Here is a 20,590-nt window from a genome sequence, read left to right on the forward strand (position 1 = left end):
GCATAGGCACCAATATAACCAATCCATGTAAGTTCACAGGCTTGCTATGAAATATTTTCAGTTTGTAGACTTTAGGAATAGCAAGTCATTCTTTTAAAATCAACACCTCAGAGTGATTGAAAGAATATAACGGTGAACAGCTGGCTCCAGAGGTTTATACAGAGTCCCCAACTGCAAAGCTGGAACCTGCAAAATGTTTCCAAAAATTTAATTTTTGTTATTACTCATATCCTGTACAGTAAAATACGATTAGTTCACTTTTTCCAAAGAAACAAAACCAGTAACCTGCTACTAGAACCCAGCAAGCGTGCCTTAGAAGAACGAGAACGTAATTCAAATGCTTAAATAATTTCAGTCAGTGTTCGCACACCTCTCATCTTAAGGAAACGGAAAATGTGTGCTGGTTTTACATCTGACAAACAAAGACTTCATCTGCATCCCTACAACAAGTCATATTTCCACTTAATCTGATCTTTCATATGAAGTTAAGACAATGACAACTTCGATTCTTTTTTTTTTTTAACATTTAAACAATTCTTCTTGGGTAAGGGAACCCTTATCTAGCTACTTTATGACAAATACCAAAACAATGAAGGCAATGCACAGGGAGAAGAAAAAAGTGAAAGGAAGTTAATCACGATAGTCTTAGAAATTTTTGTTTCCTTTCTTTAAATTTAAGACTTAAGTCACTACCACTCTCAACAGAAACCAGTCATATCATATGTCTACGTACACTAACAATTTTCAGTCTTCAGATAGCAAAATACAGTTACTTGTGCTAGAGGACCAAGGTAGTTATTATCAAAAAATAATAATTAAACCTGCTTTAGAACACTTCATTCCAAAAGAATGTCCAACACTTCTGTCTTAAAAACCTCTTCTCCTTTCCTTAAGGTTTCACTAAAGGTTGCCTAACGTCATCTCTTAGGTGATTTTTCAGCAGCTGCAGCTGCCTTTGCCTTTTATTTGTAGGAAACACTGCTAATCATACTATTTGTTACAAGGGAGAAAACACGGAACTTAAGAGATTCAACTTTTTTCTTCTTTTAAATGAATAACCTTTTCTTTCTGAAAATTTGAGATATAAGATGAGAAAGTAACACCACAACCATTCAAAAATAACTTCTGTATAGTTTGGGGGTTTTTTAACATTACTTCTGGGCTTGATATTGGCAGTGATTAAAAAGGCTTCCAAAGTGTTAATCCATAGCTGAACTTCAGAAAAACAATGCAAGCAAATTGCAAGTGAAGCTGAAACAGTAATCACTACTTTTTTTCCCTTTCAAAAAACCTCTCCTCTCTTTTTCTAGTCACTCATTAATACTTGTCTCTAGAAAGAATCATTGGAAGTGATACCAGTAGCACTCCAGCATTGCTGAAGGGATTGCAGTATGAGCTCTGTCTTCTTCATGTCCTTTACATGGTTAGCTTTACACACATCAACCAACTGGATCTTGTGCGTGAAGTTGTGTATTGGAAGAACTGCATCTTTATAACGCGACAAAAGGGGGTGGAGGAGAGAAACACAGGATAAGAAACTCTCCTCATGAAGTGCAATTAATGCCAATTTAGGACTTTTTTTTTCTCACTTAAACATCTATTATATTTCCTTCTGTGAGAGGGTCTCTACCTTATTTCATTAATCTACGGATCTTATTGTCATTCATTGCGGATACTGAGGACAAGGGAAAGGATATGGCATTTAGCTGCATTATGTCCAGCAAGATCTAAATAACAGGACCATGAGAATAATTAATATTCATTACAATGACCAAAGATCAAAACATTAAAAAATACAAAACAAACAAAAACAGTCCAGAAATAAGCAAGGGCGTTCTGTAGTGAACCACTAGCTTGATGAAGGTACTACAGAGAGAATCATACCAGAGGCAGAGCACTTTTACATCCACTATCTGAGTTGTCTTGTATCATTTCAGAAGAACTGGCTCTTACTCGGAAAAACAGCAATGCCAAAATAAATGCAATAATTATAATTTACCTCCTGGTAAATAATAGTTTCCCTGATGGAGGAGAAATCAGCTGGAACTTGGAGATGCTGTAGCCAAACAGCTGCAGATGACCAAGATAACGGAAACCACAAAGTAAAAGATGCTAATGTCTGTAAACTTCCAAACAAATCTGTACTTATTAAAACAAAGCAAAAGTTACATTTTTTTATAGCTTTTGTAAATCTAGTATCACTGCTTTGGATACCACAGCGTAATCCAAACTTGGTAGCCACAGAGGTGGAAAGGGGCTTGGGGAACTGTCTGCCCACAAAGCAGCCTGTTTTGCTGTCCCAAGAAGCAACCTCTCCATTCTCACTCACCCTCACCTTTTCCTCTCCTCCCTCCCTCTTCAGACTCCCAGAAGCAGCAGCAACAGCCATTAAATCAATCCTTTAAATCTGCCACACAAAGCCATTTGGTTGCCATTAGCAGGTAAAACAGGGAGCCGGGACAGCTCAGAAACACGCTGGTGCTCAGTTAAGAAAACCGCATGGACAAATGCAGTCATCTGCTGAACACGATGCCATAAAGCAGGAATAGGTCACTAAGGCTGATGCCATTTGGCAAGGAGATCCACACTGCACTTACTGTTATCAGGGAACCAAAAGCCATGACTGCGGCAGTCCTAAGAACACCAACTACTTGCATCATCCTTTCACCCTGTCAGAAGTAACACCAGCAGACCATCCCTTCAACTGAGGGAAATTCACAAGTCAATTCAGCAGCCAGTACAGTCATCTACAAGATATACTTGTAGAACACAGGATATCATTCTGTAGGACAGATTTCTCTTGAATTACTAGGAGCACGAATAAGGATTTTCTTAACATATATTTCTATCCAATATGACCTTTTAAAATTAGACTAATTAATTTAAAGTTACTTTCAAATTAGCTTTCTTACTCCTAGCAGAACTGCAACATTTGGCATCTTAAATAAAAACTGTCATGCACCCCAAATGCCAATTCTAGTATCCTCTAAGATAGAACTTACAGTACCAAAAGGAAGTTGCTGGAAGGGGGGAAAGAGTGTTTTGTTCATTCCTTTAATGGAAAAGCATTTAATATAGCAAAGGATGGATCAAAGGCACCATCAACAGCATTGACACATAATGGACAAGGTGTGCTTAATAATTCACATGTATATATTAAGTAACAGCAGAAGAAGTATAAGGGCTGTTAAAATTATATTGTGGCCTCGTTAATTAGCAACCCCAGAAGAATTTTAAAGGATACCAGGAGCTATTTAACACAAAATATTACATCTCATTAAATGAATAATATTTTTTGTTTCAAAGACTATGATTACTGTTAAATCTCAATTTACCATCTTAAGCATTGACTCCAGCACTGACTTACACCATTCTTTCCTCAAAAATAATAGAAGCTTTGAAGCAGATTCTGTGGATACAGTTTGTGTTTAGTTTTCGTCTATTCACTGTGAGAGTCTGACTACATCTATTACATTACTTTAAAAACTCCACAAGGCTTACTAAGTCTTGAAGACTACAAAAACTATCATACACATACAGAAGGCAGTGTCAGTAAAACGTCAGAAAAACATTTTCTTGCTGTATGCTGCCAAATTCAAGATGTATGCAAAATTAAAGTTACAGTATAACAAATACATATACTTCCAGAGCAAGAGACTAAGTCAGTGACAGCATTATAACAATTTGATTTCCATTTTCCCTTCCTCTGAAATTTAAAATACAAAAATTGGATATGCAATTCTGTTATTCTGCGTGCATATGCACATTTCTTGACTATCAAGACAATATTGTAAAACATTTACCAAATATATTTCCTTTTCTTCAACTGCTCGTTTTGGAATCAGTCATTAAGCTCAAAGGAAACACTAGTTAAATGTCACAGAAAAATAATTAAAAATCTACCTTAAAATCCTACAGGCTTTTATTTCAAAGAACATACACTTTATAACAGATAAAAATTCTGATTAATTGAAAAACCAACCAACAATTCTTAATGTCTTAACCAAAACAATCCTTTCCATTTCTTGCATCAGTATCAGAAGCACCTGCAACACGTATAAGTGGTTTCCAAATCTTTTCTGATAACAGTAGACTATGAGAATAAAATCTCTTTGAGTCTCATCCCACATGAGCCTGACTTCAGTTATTCTCTTGCTCTTTTTTGTTCAAATTGCCCTCTAGCATTCTCATCCAAAACACATCATACTAAAAGTCTAGTTCACAAACTCAGAGCTGATGTTCTTTAGAAGATTAAAACCTAATGAAAAAATCAGTCAATGTTTACCAAATATACAGCTTCAATAAAGGTCCAAACATTAGCACGTGTTCAATACCTGTTCCTCAGTACGTATAGCTTACAGATCATTGTTTTTAAAAAAGCGTTGCCAACTAACTATTTAAAAAAATAATACAAAACTATAAACAATAGGATGAAGGTGCCCAAGGAAGAATGGTGAGGATGTGTTTTTACACAAACAATACACAGTCTACCTAGAACCAAAGACAGATCCTGATTTATGAGAAGATCTATTCCCACAGAAAACAAAAAGCATATCTGGGTCCTACAGGGAACAAGCATGAAGAGAATACAGCAAACAAATTAAACTGGACACAGGACAGTCAGCTTCTCCTACCTAGAGGTGAGCACAGCTGTAGAAGACTGCTAAGACATTATGGATAGCAGAACACACATAAGCCTTTATATTTGGTTTACTCATTGCTCCAAGTAAAGATAAATGCAGCTCTTTTTTTTTAATAGAATGGATTTAGTCACCATTTATCATGGTTATCAAATGCAATTAGGTGTCATACTAAGTGTTTTATTTAAAAGCACAGATTCCAGCACAGAAACTGTATCACACTGTGATTCACAGATACACTTAAAGGAGGGAGAAAAGCCACCAAATTGCAGACAAAGTTGTGGAGAAATAAAGGACAAACAGTGTGTAAAAAAATTGTCACCAGAGGACTTGTCTGGCCAGAGTTAACATGGGAAAAACTGAGAATATCCCTGAAAAAGTTAACCAGGTTATGTCCTAAAGATGGTGGTAACACTAAATAAGAGAAAGACGATTTCAAACATCCAATACAAAATGGATACATAATAAGGAGTCAAATTTTCTTTAGTATTTATGCTGTATAACAGCTTTGTAAGTTTTTCATACCTTTCACTAGTCTCAAGCAAAGAAAAATGCACAGTGTATCCTGAAAATCCTACACATTTTCAACTAAAGACCATTTACTTGTTCCTAGTACAAATGCCAGCAAATACTGATGGCAACAGTTACTACAGGCAGGATTAAGCATTCACCATGTGCAATCACTTTGCCCAGACAGATATTAGTTAATAGGCTTAATTTACTTTCACTGAAGAGCCTTGGCAATTAATTAGTCTAAATAACTACACTGGAAACATTACAGATGACCACCCTTTACTGTCAACTCTGCTGAATTTCCTCTTCATAGACAATACTAAAAAAATACAACTGCTTCCAATTTACCTTGATTAAAAGTGCACTTTTAACAGATTTGGTGAATGCTGCCTGCCACATCTGCTCAGAAGCAGTAACATTAGATCTGGATTTGATTTAAAAAGAAAATTAAACTAGCGGTTTCCAACTGAAGTTAATTTGTAGTCATACTAATCAAGCTGCAAGTCATGTACTGAGAATGCAAACCCCCTCGTGGACAGAGTAATTCTTCGTAACAGACAACAGCTCATTCCAGTAGAGCGCAGTTGGAAAGTGCTCCAAAATGTTCATGTTCAAACTTCATACAGTATTATCACCACAGATTAGAAAACATTTCACATAAGTTCCTTTAGCATCGTCATCCTTGTACACAAGGCCTACTTGGGCTTCCAGAACGGAAGATGTTAAATTGTACTATCAATGAAAAAAATCACTCTTGTTAGAACTGTTAAGTCACCCTGTACTACTGTTCCAAATTTGACACGATATATTGTCATACCTACTCTTCAAACAAACAAAACTATGCACAGTAAACCAAACTTTTGGAAGTGTTAAATTCATTGCTTAAAGCCACCATAAAAAAAAATCTGACACAGTATTATGTCCTTTGATTTATCTGCTAAGCAATGGCAGGTAAGTACACAGCATACTCCCTAGACTGACCGTTCACACATATGAGGCAGTTCTACACAACCACCTCTGCAGAACCCAAGAGAGTGACCGTTTCTGTCTGGTTTTGCTCTGTCCACATTGCTGGCAAATCTCAACAGTTCATCAGGTTTTAACACATGCTAGGTCTAATTCACCATGCCAATGATGTCCCATACAGTGATGGTATCTGTTCAGGCATGGAAGCTTAGATCTTCACTGTTTCAAAGGATACCCTGAATTTTCATCTGGCAGTCATACCTAATTACTGACATTAATAGTCATAACTGAATGCTACAAAATGAGTTTCATGTGTTTTCAACCTGTTTCTGCTTCTAACCCAGGAACTCAGCATGCCCCTCAACTGCCCGTGTGAAACACAAACTATGTTCAATCTAAACTGACATTACTCTCAATTTACTATGACTAGCCAATGAAACACGCTGCCAAAATCAAGACCCAAGTGTCAATTTCTTGGAAAACTGCCTAGATTTATAGTCTAATGTTCACAGTCTGTGGGTATCCTGGCTCTATGTTTCCCGACAGCAGGGTCTGCTTGTCTCTTACTAACACAACTGCACCAAACTGCATGATGGCTACATCTCGTGACTCTCAAGCTCACAAATGTCCTGTGATTTCTGGTTCCAAGCAACATTATTCCACTGGACGTGTCCTGCAAATTTCAATCAAACAAAAAAAAAAAAGACAGATCATTCACCTGATCGCTTGTTGAACAGTTTTAATCCTTCCTTCAGTGAGCAGCAAATCTTAAAATCTCCCACTACTGCCACAGTAGTGCCTTGCTGGTAAAGGCTATGTCAGCAGGAGCTAAATTCCTTACTGTACAAAACCCCAGATCTTCATCTGCTACACTACCTATGGACCAACATGAATTGCGCTCTCATCAACTCACTGTGATGCCAGTAAAAGCACACAGGATTTTCAAGATGACCCGCAAAGCGGACATGAGCAGATGTACATCCTGACTCATACTGGAGCTTATAACAACCTTACTAGATTGTGTACAGAGTCTAAGAATGATTTCTGTCAATAAGAATACAGTTTATGGCATCCCACTACATAGCTATGATTAAGAGAGATGTTTGCCTTGTAAGGGATACACATGGAATAAAACAGAAGTAAAGCCGTATAAAACCATACACATCTTCACAGTAAAAAAAAGGTTTGAGGAGAAAACTAAACAGTAACAACACCAGGTCTTTAGAATCCTCAGGTTTTGTAATATTCACATAAGATCTACGAACTTGAAAAGTTTAATTACATTATGAGTACAAAGAAACAAGCATTTGGCAACTACACGGTGACAAACTCAAAAGAAAAGCTAGGAAGTCAGGCAAGAAACAAAATGCCGGTGGCTCTGGTTGCTGGCAAAGTATATTTCTCAATATCACTGTATAATAGTTAGCCAAAACGAGGTTATAACCTAACCTGCCAATTTAATGTAAATGTAACAGATTCTAGAGACATAGTAAATATTTACCTTTACAGTTAGGCTGTGTTGAAATATTAAGAACAGCTATAATCTATGAATGGTCATGGGAGTTCAAAAACAATGCCTACAGAAAAAGTGCACACTATTCCATGTGACAATATATGTACCTAGATTTCTGTAGTGATCATTGAATCAAAAAATCACTAGGTTGGAAAACACTTTTGAGATCATCAAGCCCAACTGTACCTGTCCCCTACTAAATAGTATTCCTAAGCATTTCTTCTATCCGCCTTTTAAATACCTCCAGGGATGCCTGATAACCCTTTCAGTGAAGAAGTTCTTCCTATAGTCCAATCTGAACCTCCCCTGGCACAGCTTGAGGCCATTCCCTCCCATTCTATCACTTACCACTTCAGCAAAGAGACCAACACCCACCTCACTACAACCTCCTTTCAGCTAGTCGTAGAAAGTGAAAAGGTCTCCCCTCAGCCTCCTCTTCCCCAGGCTAAACAACCCCACTTCCCTCAGCAGCTCCTCATAAGACTTGTTCTCTAAGCCACCTTCTGCAGCCCCTTCACCAGCTTTATTGCTCTTCTCTGGACACGCTCCAGGACCTCAATGTCTGTCTTGTAGTGAGGGGCCCAAAACTGTACACAGTACTTGAGGTCTGGCTTCACCAGTGCTGAGTACAGGCCATTGGCTTTCTTGGCCACCTGGGCACACTGCTGGTTCATGTTCAGCTGGCTGTCAACCAACAACCCCAGGTCCTTCTCTGCCAGGCACCTTTCCAGCCACTCCTCCCCATGCCTGTAGCACTGCCAGGATTGCGCCCCAAGTACAGGACTCTCCACTTGGCCTTGTTAAACCTCATCCCACTGGCCTCAGCCCATCGATCCAGACTGTTCAGATCCCTCTGGAGAGCCTCCCTACCCTCAAGCAGATAGACACTTTCTCCTAGCTTAATGTCATCAGTGAATTTACTAAGGGTACCCTCCAATCCCTTCATCTAGGTCATTAATAAGGACATTGAACAGGACTGGACCCAGCACCGAGCCCTGAGGAACACCATTTGTGACTGGCCTCCAGCTGGAGTTAACTGCAAGATCTACTTCCAAGTTTTTATTTCAGAGTTTTGTTCTGACAGAGTAACAACTCAAGAAGAATCAATTAACTGCTCTGCACTCTCTAGTAATTGAAGTGCAGGCCATGAAATCCTAGATACTAATTCACCTGGTTCATAATAGGTTCATTCATATACTCAAGCATTAGTCAAGTCTGTGCTGGTGCTTCCTTACAGACAGCAAATCAGCAGCTACTGCTCTGGTCTCAAAACAGAAAGAGGAGATTCATTATCAAGGAAAAGGACACCTTGAGAACAGACCACTGGACCAAGAAGCCAAATAGAAAGGATGCAGGGCTGGATCACATCATCCCCACTTATGACTTCATTCCACCAGTTTTGAGAGTCCCAAACGCAATTACAGGTGGAGACAGTGAGAAGCTTCCCATAGACCCAATCAAGGAAAATGAGAATGTAAAACACTCGTCACAGGAAGGGAATTGAGAGAAGACACATCAAGAAAAGAAGAGCAATACAGTAACATGACTGGGCTCAAAACAGAAATTACACACTTCACTATCAATTCAGACATGAGAAAAATAAAGGAAGGATATTCATAATCTTCAATGTTACTTTAATATTCTTCAGAAGTACAATAAAGTGATATAGTATAAAAGACAGATGTTTATAACACTGAAGTATCTTACACGGCATGCCCTCATCTGTTAACACAGATACTGTAGACAAAAGAAGAAAAACAAAATCCACTAATTCCTCGTAAGATTTCTGTTTAGCAATAAAGATTCTTGTCATTCATTCTAGGCTCTTAACCATGTTCTGCTACTTCTCAATTGGGTTTTGACATCCTCCCGAATGCTTTGAAAGCTGCTTTACAATATGGCATGCAACGCTACATGAAGTAGTTGTAAAATATTGACATGAACATTGTATTTTGCATCTTGTTATGCTTGACAAAAACAAAAGACCAGATGTTTCTACTTTAACATAAAAACAGAAGAGCTATACGATTTAAAAGATGTTGAAGAGTTAGTTAACTAATGAGCTTGAGTGCATGTCTTTTACAAGAAGAAAGTGTATTAACTGAAATTAAAATCGACATCAATCTAGCACGTAAATGAAACTGCACTTCTGTAAAGTGTGTGGTTATTTACTGGAATTGACTGTGCTGATGTTGCTGAAATTTTACCTGTTAAACCATGATAACAGTATTTATCAACTGGGTTTAAAAAAATAAACATTACTACAGTCTTTAATACACTGAATGAATTTTGAGATTATTATATTGAAACTAGAAAAGAAAGCTATTCTGCTGATTTATTGCAGAAATAAAGTTGAGATTTTCACTGCTAACTCAAAACATACTACCTGGGGAATTCCATAACAGTTCATAAAATGTCTTTGTTTTCAAAAGGTATGGTCTGGGGTATATATTTTCTACGAAGAAATAGAAGAACACATGTAGCATCAGATGTGTGTGCTTTAAGAAACTCTGGAATGTGAAATCTAAAAATCCAAATAAAGCCGGTGGTATAATTTGGGGGGGGACGATTGAACTAAAGTTTAATGACATTACCAGGTTATCCTACCAGACTAATTCTCACTCACTGCATGACTTCAATGAAGCCCTCAGTCCTCATGCTGATTTCGATTTAGCTCAAGTGCTATTTGATGCGTTTCATCTGGAGTTTTATTCACTTCAAACTACACTTCATTTAACCAGGCTGCTGCTGTACTCATTTGTTTTTCCTACTTTATTACCTGCAAATTGGTGCTGCTTAGTTTTGATAACTTACTGGAATAAGTTAATTTTATATAATTATTTCACACTGTTAATAAATAAGCTTTAGAAAGATATCGTACCACAGATAAGAATGAGAATGCTACTAACATTATTTTCAAATACCAGACCACAACAAGCACTGGTCTTAAAAGGTCTACTAACAAACGTCGATAGATTATTTGCTATTTCAAGGCAGGACCATTCCCCTGTTCCCACTCCCCAAAACTACTGCTCGTTTTTATTTTTCCATATTATTAGTCTATCAGAATGTTTTCCAGATGGGCACGCATCGTAATAGAAGGTATTTTTAAAACAGAGGTAGAAAAAGCGAGCAACACAAAGCGTGAGAGAGAAGAAAACGCACAAGAGAGAATGCAAGCAAGAGATTGTGCACACATGATCGTGATGGCAAGCATGCAATGGTGCATGTAGAAAAACACGAGAAACCAAGAATAAGCAAGTAAGAGATCAGGCGCAGCAAGAACAAGCTCATGAAAAATGTCCAAGTGCGCTCATGGGAAAGCGCTAGCACTCCAAATACCATGAACTTATCAGATGACAGGTTTCTTCAACTATTTTTCATCTCTAAAATACTTTTTACTTTGCACAACTCATCATAGGTTTTTAGAATGTATTAAAGTTTACTGTTGAACACCAGTTTATTTCTACAGTTCACTAACAATGATCACTAACTAGAGCTAAGTGTTAAACGTCAGGTCATGTCATGAAAGGCCGTCAATCCTGCCAGAGTACTGAAGTGCTCCACTTAGTGCCGATCATGAGTTATCCTGGTAACACACACATTTTTTTGTAATATGCAGCAACAGAACAACAACTCATTTGAAGTGGTTATCACCTTTGTAAACTATTGATGGAAAAGGAGAAAGTCAATTAGGCTGCTACCACCTGGTGGTGTGCTGATTATGCTAAAAATCTCATATTTAAAATAGTACCACAGCTTGTGAGATAAAATTAGTACATTCTTTGTGTAGCACTGAACAATCATACACATACTTTTTTTTAGAATCAATTTAACTTTCACAAACAAATGACTGCTATAAATCAGCTATACGACACATTGTCTGAAGCCAAAATTTAACACCATATTTACTGTCATTTTTTGCAGGATTCTTGGTATGGATTTAGTCACATCGTAGTATTATGGACAGCTACCACTCAAAATGAGGGATAGAGAAAACTGACATTCTATCCAAAGTGTCGCTAAAACACGTTTTCTTGAAAACAGTTTTTACAAACACCATTTATTAATAAAAGTATTAAACACTGACACTTATGACCACAAGACTTAACCTGTCAAGCCACATTTAAATACTGAATTTCCATGGTATTAAAGTTAGAAAAAAATTTTATATAGTTCATTTTACAAAGCACAGAATTATTTTCAGAACACAAGTGTCTGCACTTAAAATGTGAACTACTTTAAAGCTTAATATCAGGTCACAATGTTAAAACACTTCCAACTGTAATGAGTAACATAGATAAGTCTAGTGGAGACTTTCTGGTGCTGAAGTGTTTCAGTAGTTCCCCTCCCATCTCATTTTTTGGTTTTTATTTTTACCGAGTTCAAAACAAAGAGCTGATCCACTCGGTTAAACATATCAAGCCTGCCATCACTATGTAACTTCAGCTTTCATACCCACTCAAGAAAGAATGGAAATTGGTTCACATTTGTACAGAGTCCTAAAGAAGGTTCAAATTGTACAGAGTCCTAAAGAAGGTAATTTACTACAGGTCTTGGGTAGCCCGTTCTCTCAGCAAATAAGGGTCTAAAACATTTAGTAACAGCTGTCCTTACAAAGGAATTTAATAACAGACTTACTAGGAGAGTATGATAGAAGAGAGAGAAGTTCAGGGATATATATGGAACTTAGCACTTTTAAGCCATTCATTAGAAATACAAAAGCAGTCAAGGACATTGCTTAAATACATTGAACATGCTTAATGCTCACCAATATTTTTGAAACTTGATCAGCTTGCCATAAATAGCAGTACTGAACGAGGGGATAACTGGAACAGGGAAGCAGTACAATCCTTTACTGTCCAAAGAAGTCAGTGCTGCTTGAAAACCAAAGATCTGAAACAAAATAAGTTTGTCGAAGTGCATATTAACCCGCAATTAGATCACCTTCGAGTTACTTAAATAACAAACACATTTTTAAGTATGATCAACAAATATAAAACAAATTGTGTGTTGTTTTTTGATAATTCCTTTTCCCTCAAACCAGAAAACTAGAAAAAACTACCTGAAATAACATCTCAATAGGACTACATATAAAAATATCTTCTTCACTCAAAAAGCATTAACTACACTGCTGATTTTAAAATCTGAATTACAATTTATCTACTAAAATACATTATTCTACATCTTTTAAATCAGATTGCACATTGCCTTTCATACAAAATAAGTAAAAGCACTTTAGGTAATTATAGTAACACTGGCCTAAAAGTGCTATTTAAGGAATTTAGAAGCTTCCCTTCAAAGGTTTTTGTCTTCATAAGAGCATCTAAACAGTGGTTCATCACAACTATTCTTTATTTTTCCCTGTTCAACACGGAAAACAAATGATTGTAGAGTTGACTTTTCAACATGCTGTATCACCATTACTAGAAGAACAGAAAAATTCAGTCTATATTAAAGCTAGCAAATGAACTCTATAAAAATCAAAATACTTTCTTTTAGACTCTGTAGACTTTAGTAGAAATCCACATTTTGCAAACACTGATCAAACAGTTGCTAAAAACTTTGAATATAAGAAGTCCACTCAAACTGAAAAACACACAGATGACTTGCAATGGGATCAGGATGGCAATATTACATGTCACAGAAGGTAAACTTCTCACCTAGAAAACTGAAAGCTTGCCATGCAATTCTCTGTCAGAGTTTGTTTCTTGCAGATAGAGATTTAAACACGGAAATTCTTACTATCAGCTTGCCATGCAATTCTCTGTCAGAGTTTGTTTCTTGCAGATAGAGATTTAAACACGGAAATTCTTACTATCAGCATAGAAGTGAATAGATAACTAAAAAAATTAGCAAAATTAACACTACTAGTAGTAAATATTTACATTTTAGCAGCACCGAAAAGGTTTCAGACTGAGCATATCCTAAAAGGCTGGAAGGTCTGTTTTAAACCCTGCTTGAGATTGCATTTTTTAATTCTACTAAAGTCTCAGCCAATAGCAACTGAATAAATTCAAAGCAATTTTGCAGTACCTTATTAAACTTCCCCCGACCTCATAATAACAACACCCCTCACATAATGGATCTTTAATTGTGAACATTCAGAGGTTTCTCCCTCTTATAATAACAAAAAAAGAAACTTTTTGGCAGCAATTTTGATTGCATGCCTTCATTATCATGGTTTTTCTCTGTCAATACTACTAGAAGTGATGAGTTGTCCCCAGAACATCCCATTGAGTTTGTAAGTGTAATTCACTGTAACTCACATATCTTCATTTCTAAGAGTTTATTTACCCAAGTACTATATTATTTAAGAGTTAGTTTATATGAGCATTATCCAAGAAGAGAGGAAAGGTTTCTTTACAAATTGTTTTAATTCAACCTTGCCACAAAGACCCTTAGGGCTTCAGTCTGCCTAACTTCCTCATGCAAAGTTCTTGGTTCCTGTTAAATGTTTGGCTCAGGTCAGAAGAAGCTATCTCAAGCAACGACACCCTGTGAAACTTGTTTACTTTCTGCCCTTTTAGGTAAACTGAAAAGCTTCTCCCAAGCAACCTGCTAACAATTAGGATTACATATACTTGTTTCAACGGATCTGAAGCCTTCTTTTACCTTCAGATAGCAGTGTGAGTAACAGTAATGAAGCAGGTTGTCAGACGGCTGGCCAAGGCTGCTGACCACGTGCACCAGTTGTTCAGCATACATCGGCACCGAATGCTCCAGGTTAACCTTATCCACCAAAATTCGGATGGAAGGTAAAGGCCGTAAGGGCTGGAAACTTGCAGCATTTAACAGTCCACTTAAGTTCTAGGGGAAGAGAAAAAACCTGCAGTTTATCAGTAATACAGATATACAATGTACCACATTTACATGTTCTTACCTTCCCACATAAAGCCATATATACACATAATCAAGTGTCTGCAAGACACCATGGCCTTATGGTCATTGTAACAAGACTCCTCAAATATTTTCAAATTTCTTCAAAGGTTAGAACTTATGTACAAACTTTTTATCCAAAATTGTCCTGGGTGGAGGTGTCTAGGTGCTGGCAGTGGGAGCTGCAAGGGCAGCCTCTATGAGGGGAGATCAGGGGCTGTCCCACACTAGATACAGCTGGTGCCAGCCAGTGCTCCAACAGCCCCATTGCTGGGCACAGCTAAGCCTTATCAGCCAAGCTGGTGGCACCTCTGCGGAAACACATTCAAGAAACAGCAAAAATGCCACATGGGCTAAGAAGACTGAGGGGAGAAAAACGAGAAACAGCAAATATGAACAAAAAGGACAAAGAACAAGTGGAGGGAGGCTGTTAACATTTATGAAGTCTCAACTGAGCCTATGTATTCAAAGACATGAGATTTGCCCAAGTCTAGGAAGACCTGCATGGCAAAACAACAGCAGGTACTCTTTTGATCAAAAGGCTTCCATCAGAACTTCCAAGCCATTAGGCTTCCAAGTTAGAGCTACTACTTTTTAATCCACTTGATGATTTATAATCTTTTTTTTCTTCCAAATTCTTCTATCCTACCAGTATGCAGTATCTTCAGTTTACAAGCTCATCTAGTCACTGTACAAACCACTCATCTCAGGAAAGGTTCATGGGCACCAAACTCAATTGGAACTCAGTAATATATTCAGTATACGCAAGAAAATGTGTATGAAATAGCATAAGCTAATATAAAGAAAAGAATAAATATCCATGCATACATACCTTCTCACCCTTGATTATAGGCATCAGCTGGTCCAGTAAATTGAATTCTGCCACAGGGATTATAATGGTACACTTTAGAACAGTGAACGTTGTAAGTCGAGTGGGAATGTATTCCTCCAATAACGATACTTCTTCTGAGCTTGGCATAGTTCTATTTCCATCCATAACATCTACAGTAAACCAAGGTTACACATGTATTGACTAAAATACATAAATATATAAAATCTCCTGCAGTTGCTGTTTTAGACATGGTTAGTGACTAGCAGAAAAATAAAAAGTATTTTCCGACCTTCCCTTCATAATTAATAATTTTATTCCACAATGGCTCTATTTAAGAGTAAATCCAATCGTAACTGGATTTTCTCTACTTTGAGATCTGTATAGCTCTTTCTCAGAAATTCACCTTTAAATTCACCATAACTTGTTTCCATGCTTTTTCATCCCATATAACTATTACTTCAAACTAATATATAGAAACCAACAGGAATACTCTCTAAGGCTCCAAAATTAAGCTAGATTTGTCAATGAAACAAGCCCTCCTTACCCAACCAAGAGACTGGTGACTGAAACAAATGACTTCAAGTGTATAAAATTCTCAGAGGCAGATCAAACACTGACTGCAATATTGCAATTCAATTTATCCTTATTTTAAATTCTACTCTTTAGACTCATAAAACTCCTTGAGAGATCTGGAGTTTAACTATTTGGAAGTCACAGCTTAAGAGCACTGCATTCAGTGCACTCGGTCTGGTTTAATTCTGTTTATTTGCATAAATGCAAACGAAACAAACCTGGCTTAGTTCTGCTGTATGGTTCATATTCATGTTCCAGAGCACAAACTATCATTTTCATTATCCGGTGTACCGCACTGCTATCCAATCGAAGATTGAGTGGGCCCACAATAAGGCTTTTTGTAGACATCTCCTGAACATTTCCAACATCTTCACTCTTTACTGAAGAAAAGTCTTGCTGATTTCCAGAAACTACAAGATTTATAAATAACAATTTACACCAAATAACTGGACACTACAGAATTTTTAATCAATTACTTTTGCTTCAAATCCTGTTATCACAAACTTAAAATACACAAAAATATAAGTCAAATTGAACACACAAATATACCATGACTAATTTATCATGTTTATTCCCGTTTCATGTAGGACAAACGGGGAGAGAGTCTGCCTTTCCTCCTAGCATAACACAACTTGGAAGCTTTTCCATTAACTTTGTATCTCTGAAGCTTTGGACTCTCTGAAGGTGTCCAAACCACCTCCAGAATTCTGTGGCGATGTAACCCCAGGTGCCAGTGACAGCCATGGTGTTCAAGACTTTCTACAGTTTATCACAAAGATATCCATCCCAATTAATCAAGGAAAAAGGGTGCTGCAAAAAAAACTACAGCTTTGAGTCCCTGAAATGCCAGGTGCTGGCAGACAGGCTAGAACAGTGATGAGAACCGCACTCACTGTCATAAACCAAACTGACCTTTTCTTCCATTCACTAATGAGGTAAAGATCACACAGCAAGAATGAAAACTTCTTTCATAATTATGCCTCAGACCACTTTTATTATAGAAGAATCACCAGAGATAAAACACTGGTTTAGTCTGAATCACAGAATCACAAGGTTGGAAAGGACCCATTGGATCATCGAGTCCAACCATTCCTAACACTCCCTAAACCATGTCCCTAAGCACTTCATCCACCCGTTCCTTAAACACCTCCAGGGAAGGTGACTCGACCACCTCCCTGGGCAGCCTGTTCCAGTACCCAATGACTCTTACTGTGAAGAATTTTTTTTTGATATCCAACCTGAACCTCCCCTGACGGAGCTTCAGGCCATTCCCTCTTGTCCTGTCCTCTGTCACTTGGGAGAAGAGGCCAGCTCCCTCCTCTCCACAACCTCCTTTCAGGTAGTTGTAGAGAGTAATAAGGTCTCCCCTCAGCCTCCTCTTCTCCAGGCTAAACAACCCCAGCTCTCTCAGCCGCTCCTCGTATGACTTGTTCTCCAGCCCCCTCACCAGCTTTGTTGCTCTTCTCTGGACACATTCCAGAGCCTCAACATCCTTCTTGTGGGGAGGGGTCCAGAACTGAACACAGTGTTCAAGGTGCGGTCTCACCAGTGCTGAGTACAGAGGGAGAATAACCTCCCTGGACCTGCTGGTGACCCCATTTCTGATACAAGCCAAGATGCCGTTGGCCTTCTTGGCCACCTGGGCACACTGCTGGCTCATGTTCAGTCGGCTGTCAACCAGCACCCCCAGGTCCTTTTCTTCCGTGCAGCTCTCCAGCCATTCTTCCCCCAGTCTGTAGCGCTGCATAGGGTTGTTGTGCCCCAAGTGCAGGACTCGGCATTTGGCCTTGTTAAACCTCATCCCATTGGTCTCGGCCCAGCGGTCCAGCCTGTTCAGATCTCTTTGCAGAGCCTCCCTACCCTCCATCAGATCCACACTTCCTCCCAGCTTAGTGTCATCTGCAAACTTGCTGAGGGTGCACTCAATGCCTTCATCCAGGTCATTGATAAAGACATTGAACAGAGCTGGACCCAGTACCGAGCCCTGAGGAACTCCACTTGTGACTGGCCTCCAGCTGGAGTTAACTCCATATACCACCACTCTCTGGGCCCGGCCATCCAAAAGACCCAACACCGTCTGCATCCAAAAGACCCAACACCTTTGTGCTCAGAACAGTCACTAACAATTTAAGTATAGCTACCATTTTTCTGATACAAACGCAGCATTATGTGGTAGACCGAAATCACACATTCTCTGCATACAAGCTACAACAGCTATCAAACAGTACAACTACATTTCTGTTAACAATTCATGGAAATTCTTCAGTTAAATTATGCAAATTTCAGAAGCTTAAGTTTTGCTCTTACTTGGGGGTTTGTAAGAAAACCTCACCCTGTTAACACAAGTAGTTTGCAGATTTTCACTCTTTTTCTAATACATCACTATTTTGATAGTGTCTTCATTGCTTTGACACAAGCACTGAACATTAAACGTCTTGCTAAGCATTACACAAATGAACAGTCCTGACAAATAAGCTTCAATAACAAATGGATTCTGAGACCACTTAACCTATAAAAATGAAAAAGTTCTGAGATAAAATTGTAGGAAGACAGTTTAATTCATTCAGTGAATCTGAACAGCACGTAGTCCTTAGACAGCACAGTAATCCATAATACACCTGGTCAAAGCTGTGACAAATAGGAAACACAGGAAATGCACAGCCACTGCTATTCATTTTACCTTGATGTCCACAAATTCAACCCCTCTACAACGGAAGATCTGCCCATCTGATACATTCTCCTTGTGCTCATGATCAAATCATGCCACAGAAGCTAAAGTCTGCATCAGTAGTAGACTGCTTCCATGATGTATCTTCTAATAGAGAATATTTTCTAAGTGAAGTCCAAGCTCTTATCCAATGTGGATCTTGTATACCTACTCAATGCAAAACAGATCTCATCCTTTCCTCTTGTCACCCACCTGTCCAGAAGCAAACTGATCTATTCGCTTGCATAAATCTAGTAACTTCCCGTCTTTCTGCTACAGTAAGAAACCAAACATACCTGTCAAGAACTACACACTGAAATCATAGGAAAATCTGACAATTCTAAAATCTTGTTATACCTTGTTCTTCACTGACAATCTGTCTGTACTAACATAAACAGCAAGACAAGCTCAGATCACGAGGCTGGGCAGCGGAGGCTGCAGTTGCTGCAGACCTACCCACTTGTCAAAGAGAAGTACTGTCAGTTTAAATAGCTGAGGTTTTGTAGTTAGGCAGCCCGGCATGGTGTGCTTCAAGACTTCAGGACAAATCTTACTTAGAATCCAACTGGAAGAAAGCACATTGTATTTCTGGTTGCCTGAGAGGAACCTGGTAGTCTTCTCCTCCTTCAGGCAAATGCTCCCTTTTTTCTTCCTCCTTTACTGTATTCATTCCAAACAGTCTTTTTAACAAGGGAAGAGAGCCTTGGGGAAAAGGAAGGACGGACAGTGGTTTCCTCTCTTCTGTTTAAATCATACTCTATAAAATGTTCTTGCTTCTAAGGATTGGTGAGGCAAAGGTCCCTGAACAAACCAAGGCTGGACAGAATCTGACAGAGCAGGCCTTTACAGCCCTAGGTACTCAGTAGAAGAATTAACTTTGTCCCTACAGGGCCAACAGCAGCTGACACTGAGAGCACTTAAAGCCTCTGCTGCCCTTGGTATTTTGCTTACCATTTCTGAGGGGGTAAAAAAGGGAAAAACAAACAAAAAAAAAAGGACAGAAAGATAGTGCCTTATAAAATCTACCCAAAGTTTCAGATGAAACTGAAGTTACAATCTTTTTAATACACCCTGAGAAAGACCTTTAAAAGCCAGCATGCGTCCTGCTGTCAGGGTACGTTTTATTTATTAAGTTGTTAACATGCACTTTTGTCCTTCCAATTCTACACAGTATCCAATTCAGATGAACACTATTAAGCAGTGTAAAAAAAACAATATGCTTACAGAAACAAAACTTCATCTGTATTCATATATTGTATGTATATGAACAATATACTGAAGTGACAGCATTTATACAAACAACTTCCTGGAACACTTCCATTTAATTCTAAGTGCAAAGAGAATGTGATAGAAAACCCACTGGTTTTACAGGAGTAAGTGATCACAGGCTGCTTTTGAAACAAAGGTAAATGACTTCAGACCACTGAGCATTCAGCTCCCTGTAAACCATGTCTAATTGCAACTGACAAAAAAAAAAATCTTAAAATGAGAGCACCGGCAACAAAATAGAAAGGTACACAGTATAAACAAAACAACCTCAGAAGTACACCCCACTAGGTCTGTAGGTCATGTGAATCAGTGACCAGGGAATTGATAGGCTACACATTTCAGGGAAATTACCATTTCATATTGAACTACAAAACAACAAAAGTAGAAAAACAAAGTTGGAAGGGAAGAACAGGGAGAATTTCAACATAAGACTACTGTGCACGACTATCTGTCTTGTTTTCATTCGAAATACTAGAAGTGATTAAAGTACTTTATAAGTGACATGAAACTCCTGAAGTTAATGTTATCCATGCGGCACTTATCCATGAGAGTTTAATCAGTAAACGTACACTTCAGGAAAGGTTACAGGGGCAAAGAAGGTGTCAAACAAAATTGCCTTGACAGATAAAAATCTTACGATCACAGTAACTGCCTCCTATAACTTAAGTTAGGTTAGACTTTTAGGGGAAGGTTTGGTG

At 38.2% G+C, this 20,590-nt stretch overlaps 1 protein-coding gene across 5 annotated transcripts in view; it reads right to left on the reverse strand.

The window, feature by feature from the left end:
• The window catches only part of VPS13B (vacuolar protein sorting 13 homolog B), a 453,221-nt gene that overhangs the window by 365,524 nt on the left and 67,107 nt on the right, over positions 1 to 20,590 (reverse strand). For all 5 annotated transcript variants that reach the window (XR_008448774.1, XM_054059974.1, XM_054059977.1 and 2 more), the window contains exons 13-16: positions 16,135 to 16,326; positions 15,344 to 15,513; positions 14,248 to 14,442; positions 12,404 to 12,528 (exon numbers count right to left, since the gene is read on the reverse strand). Coding sequence is in view for 4 of the 5 variants with exons in the window: in XM_054059974.1 (XP_053915949.1) it covers positions 12,404 to 12,528; positions 14,248 to 14,442; positions 15,344 to 15,513; positions 16,135 to 16,326 (682 nt within the window). In the remaining variant the exon portion in view is untranslated. The remainder of the gene's footprint in view (positions 1 to 12,403; positions 12,529 to 14,247; positions 14,443 to 15,343; positions 15,514 to 16,134; positions 16,327 to 20,590) is intronic.

This window comes from Cuculus canorus, chromosome 2 (genome assembly GCF_017976375.1).
Source record: "Cuculus canorus isolate bCucCan1 chromosome 2, bCucCan1.pri, whole genome shotgun sequence".
Classification (NCBI taxonomy): Eukaryota; Metazoa; Chordata; class Aves; order Cuculiformes; family Cuculidae; genus Cuculus; species Cuculus canorus.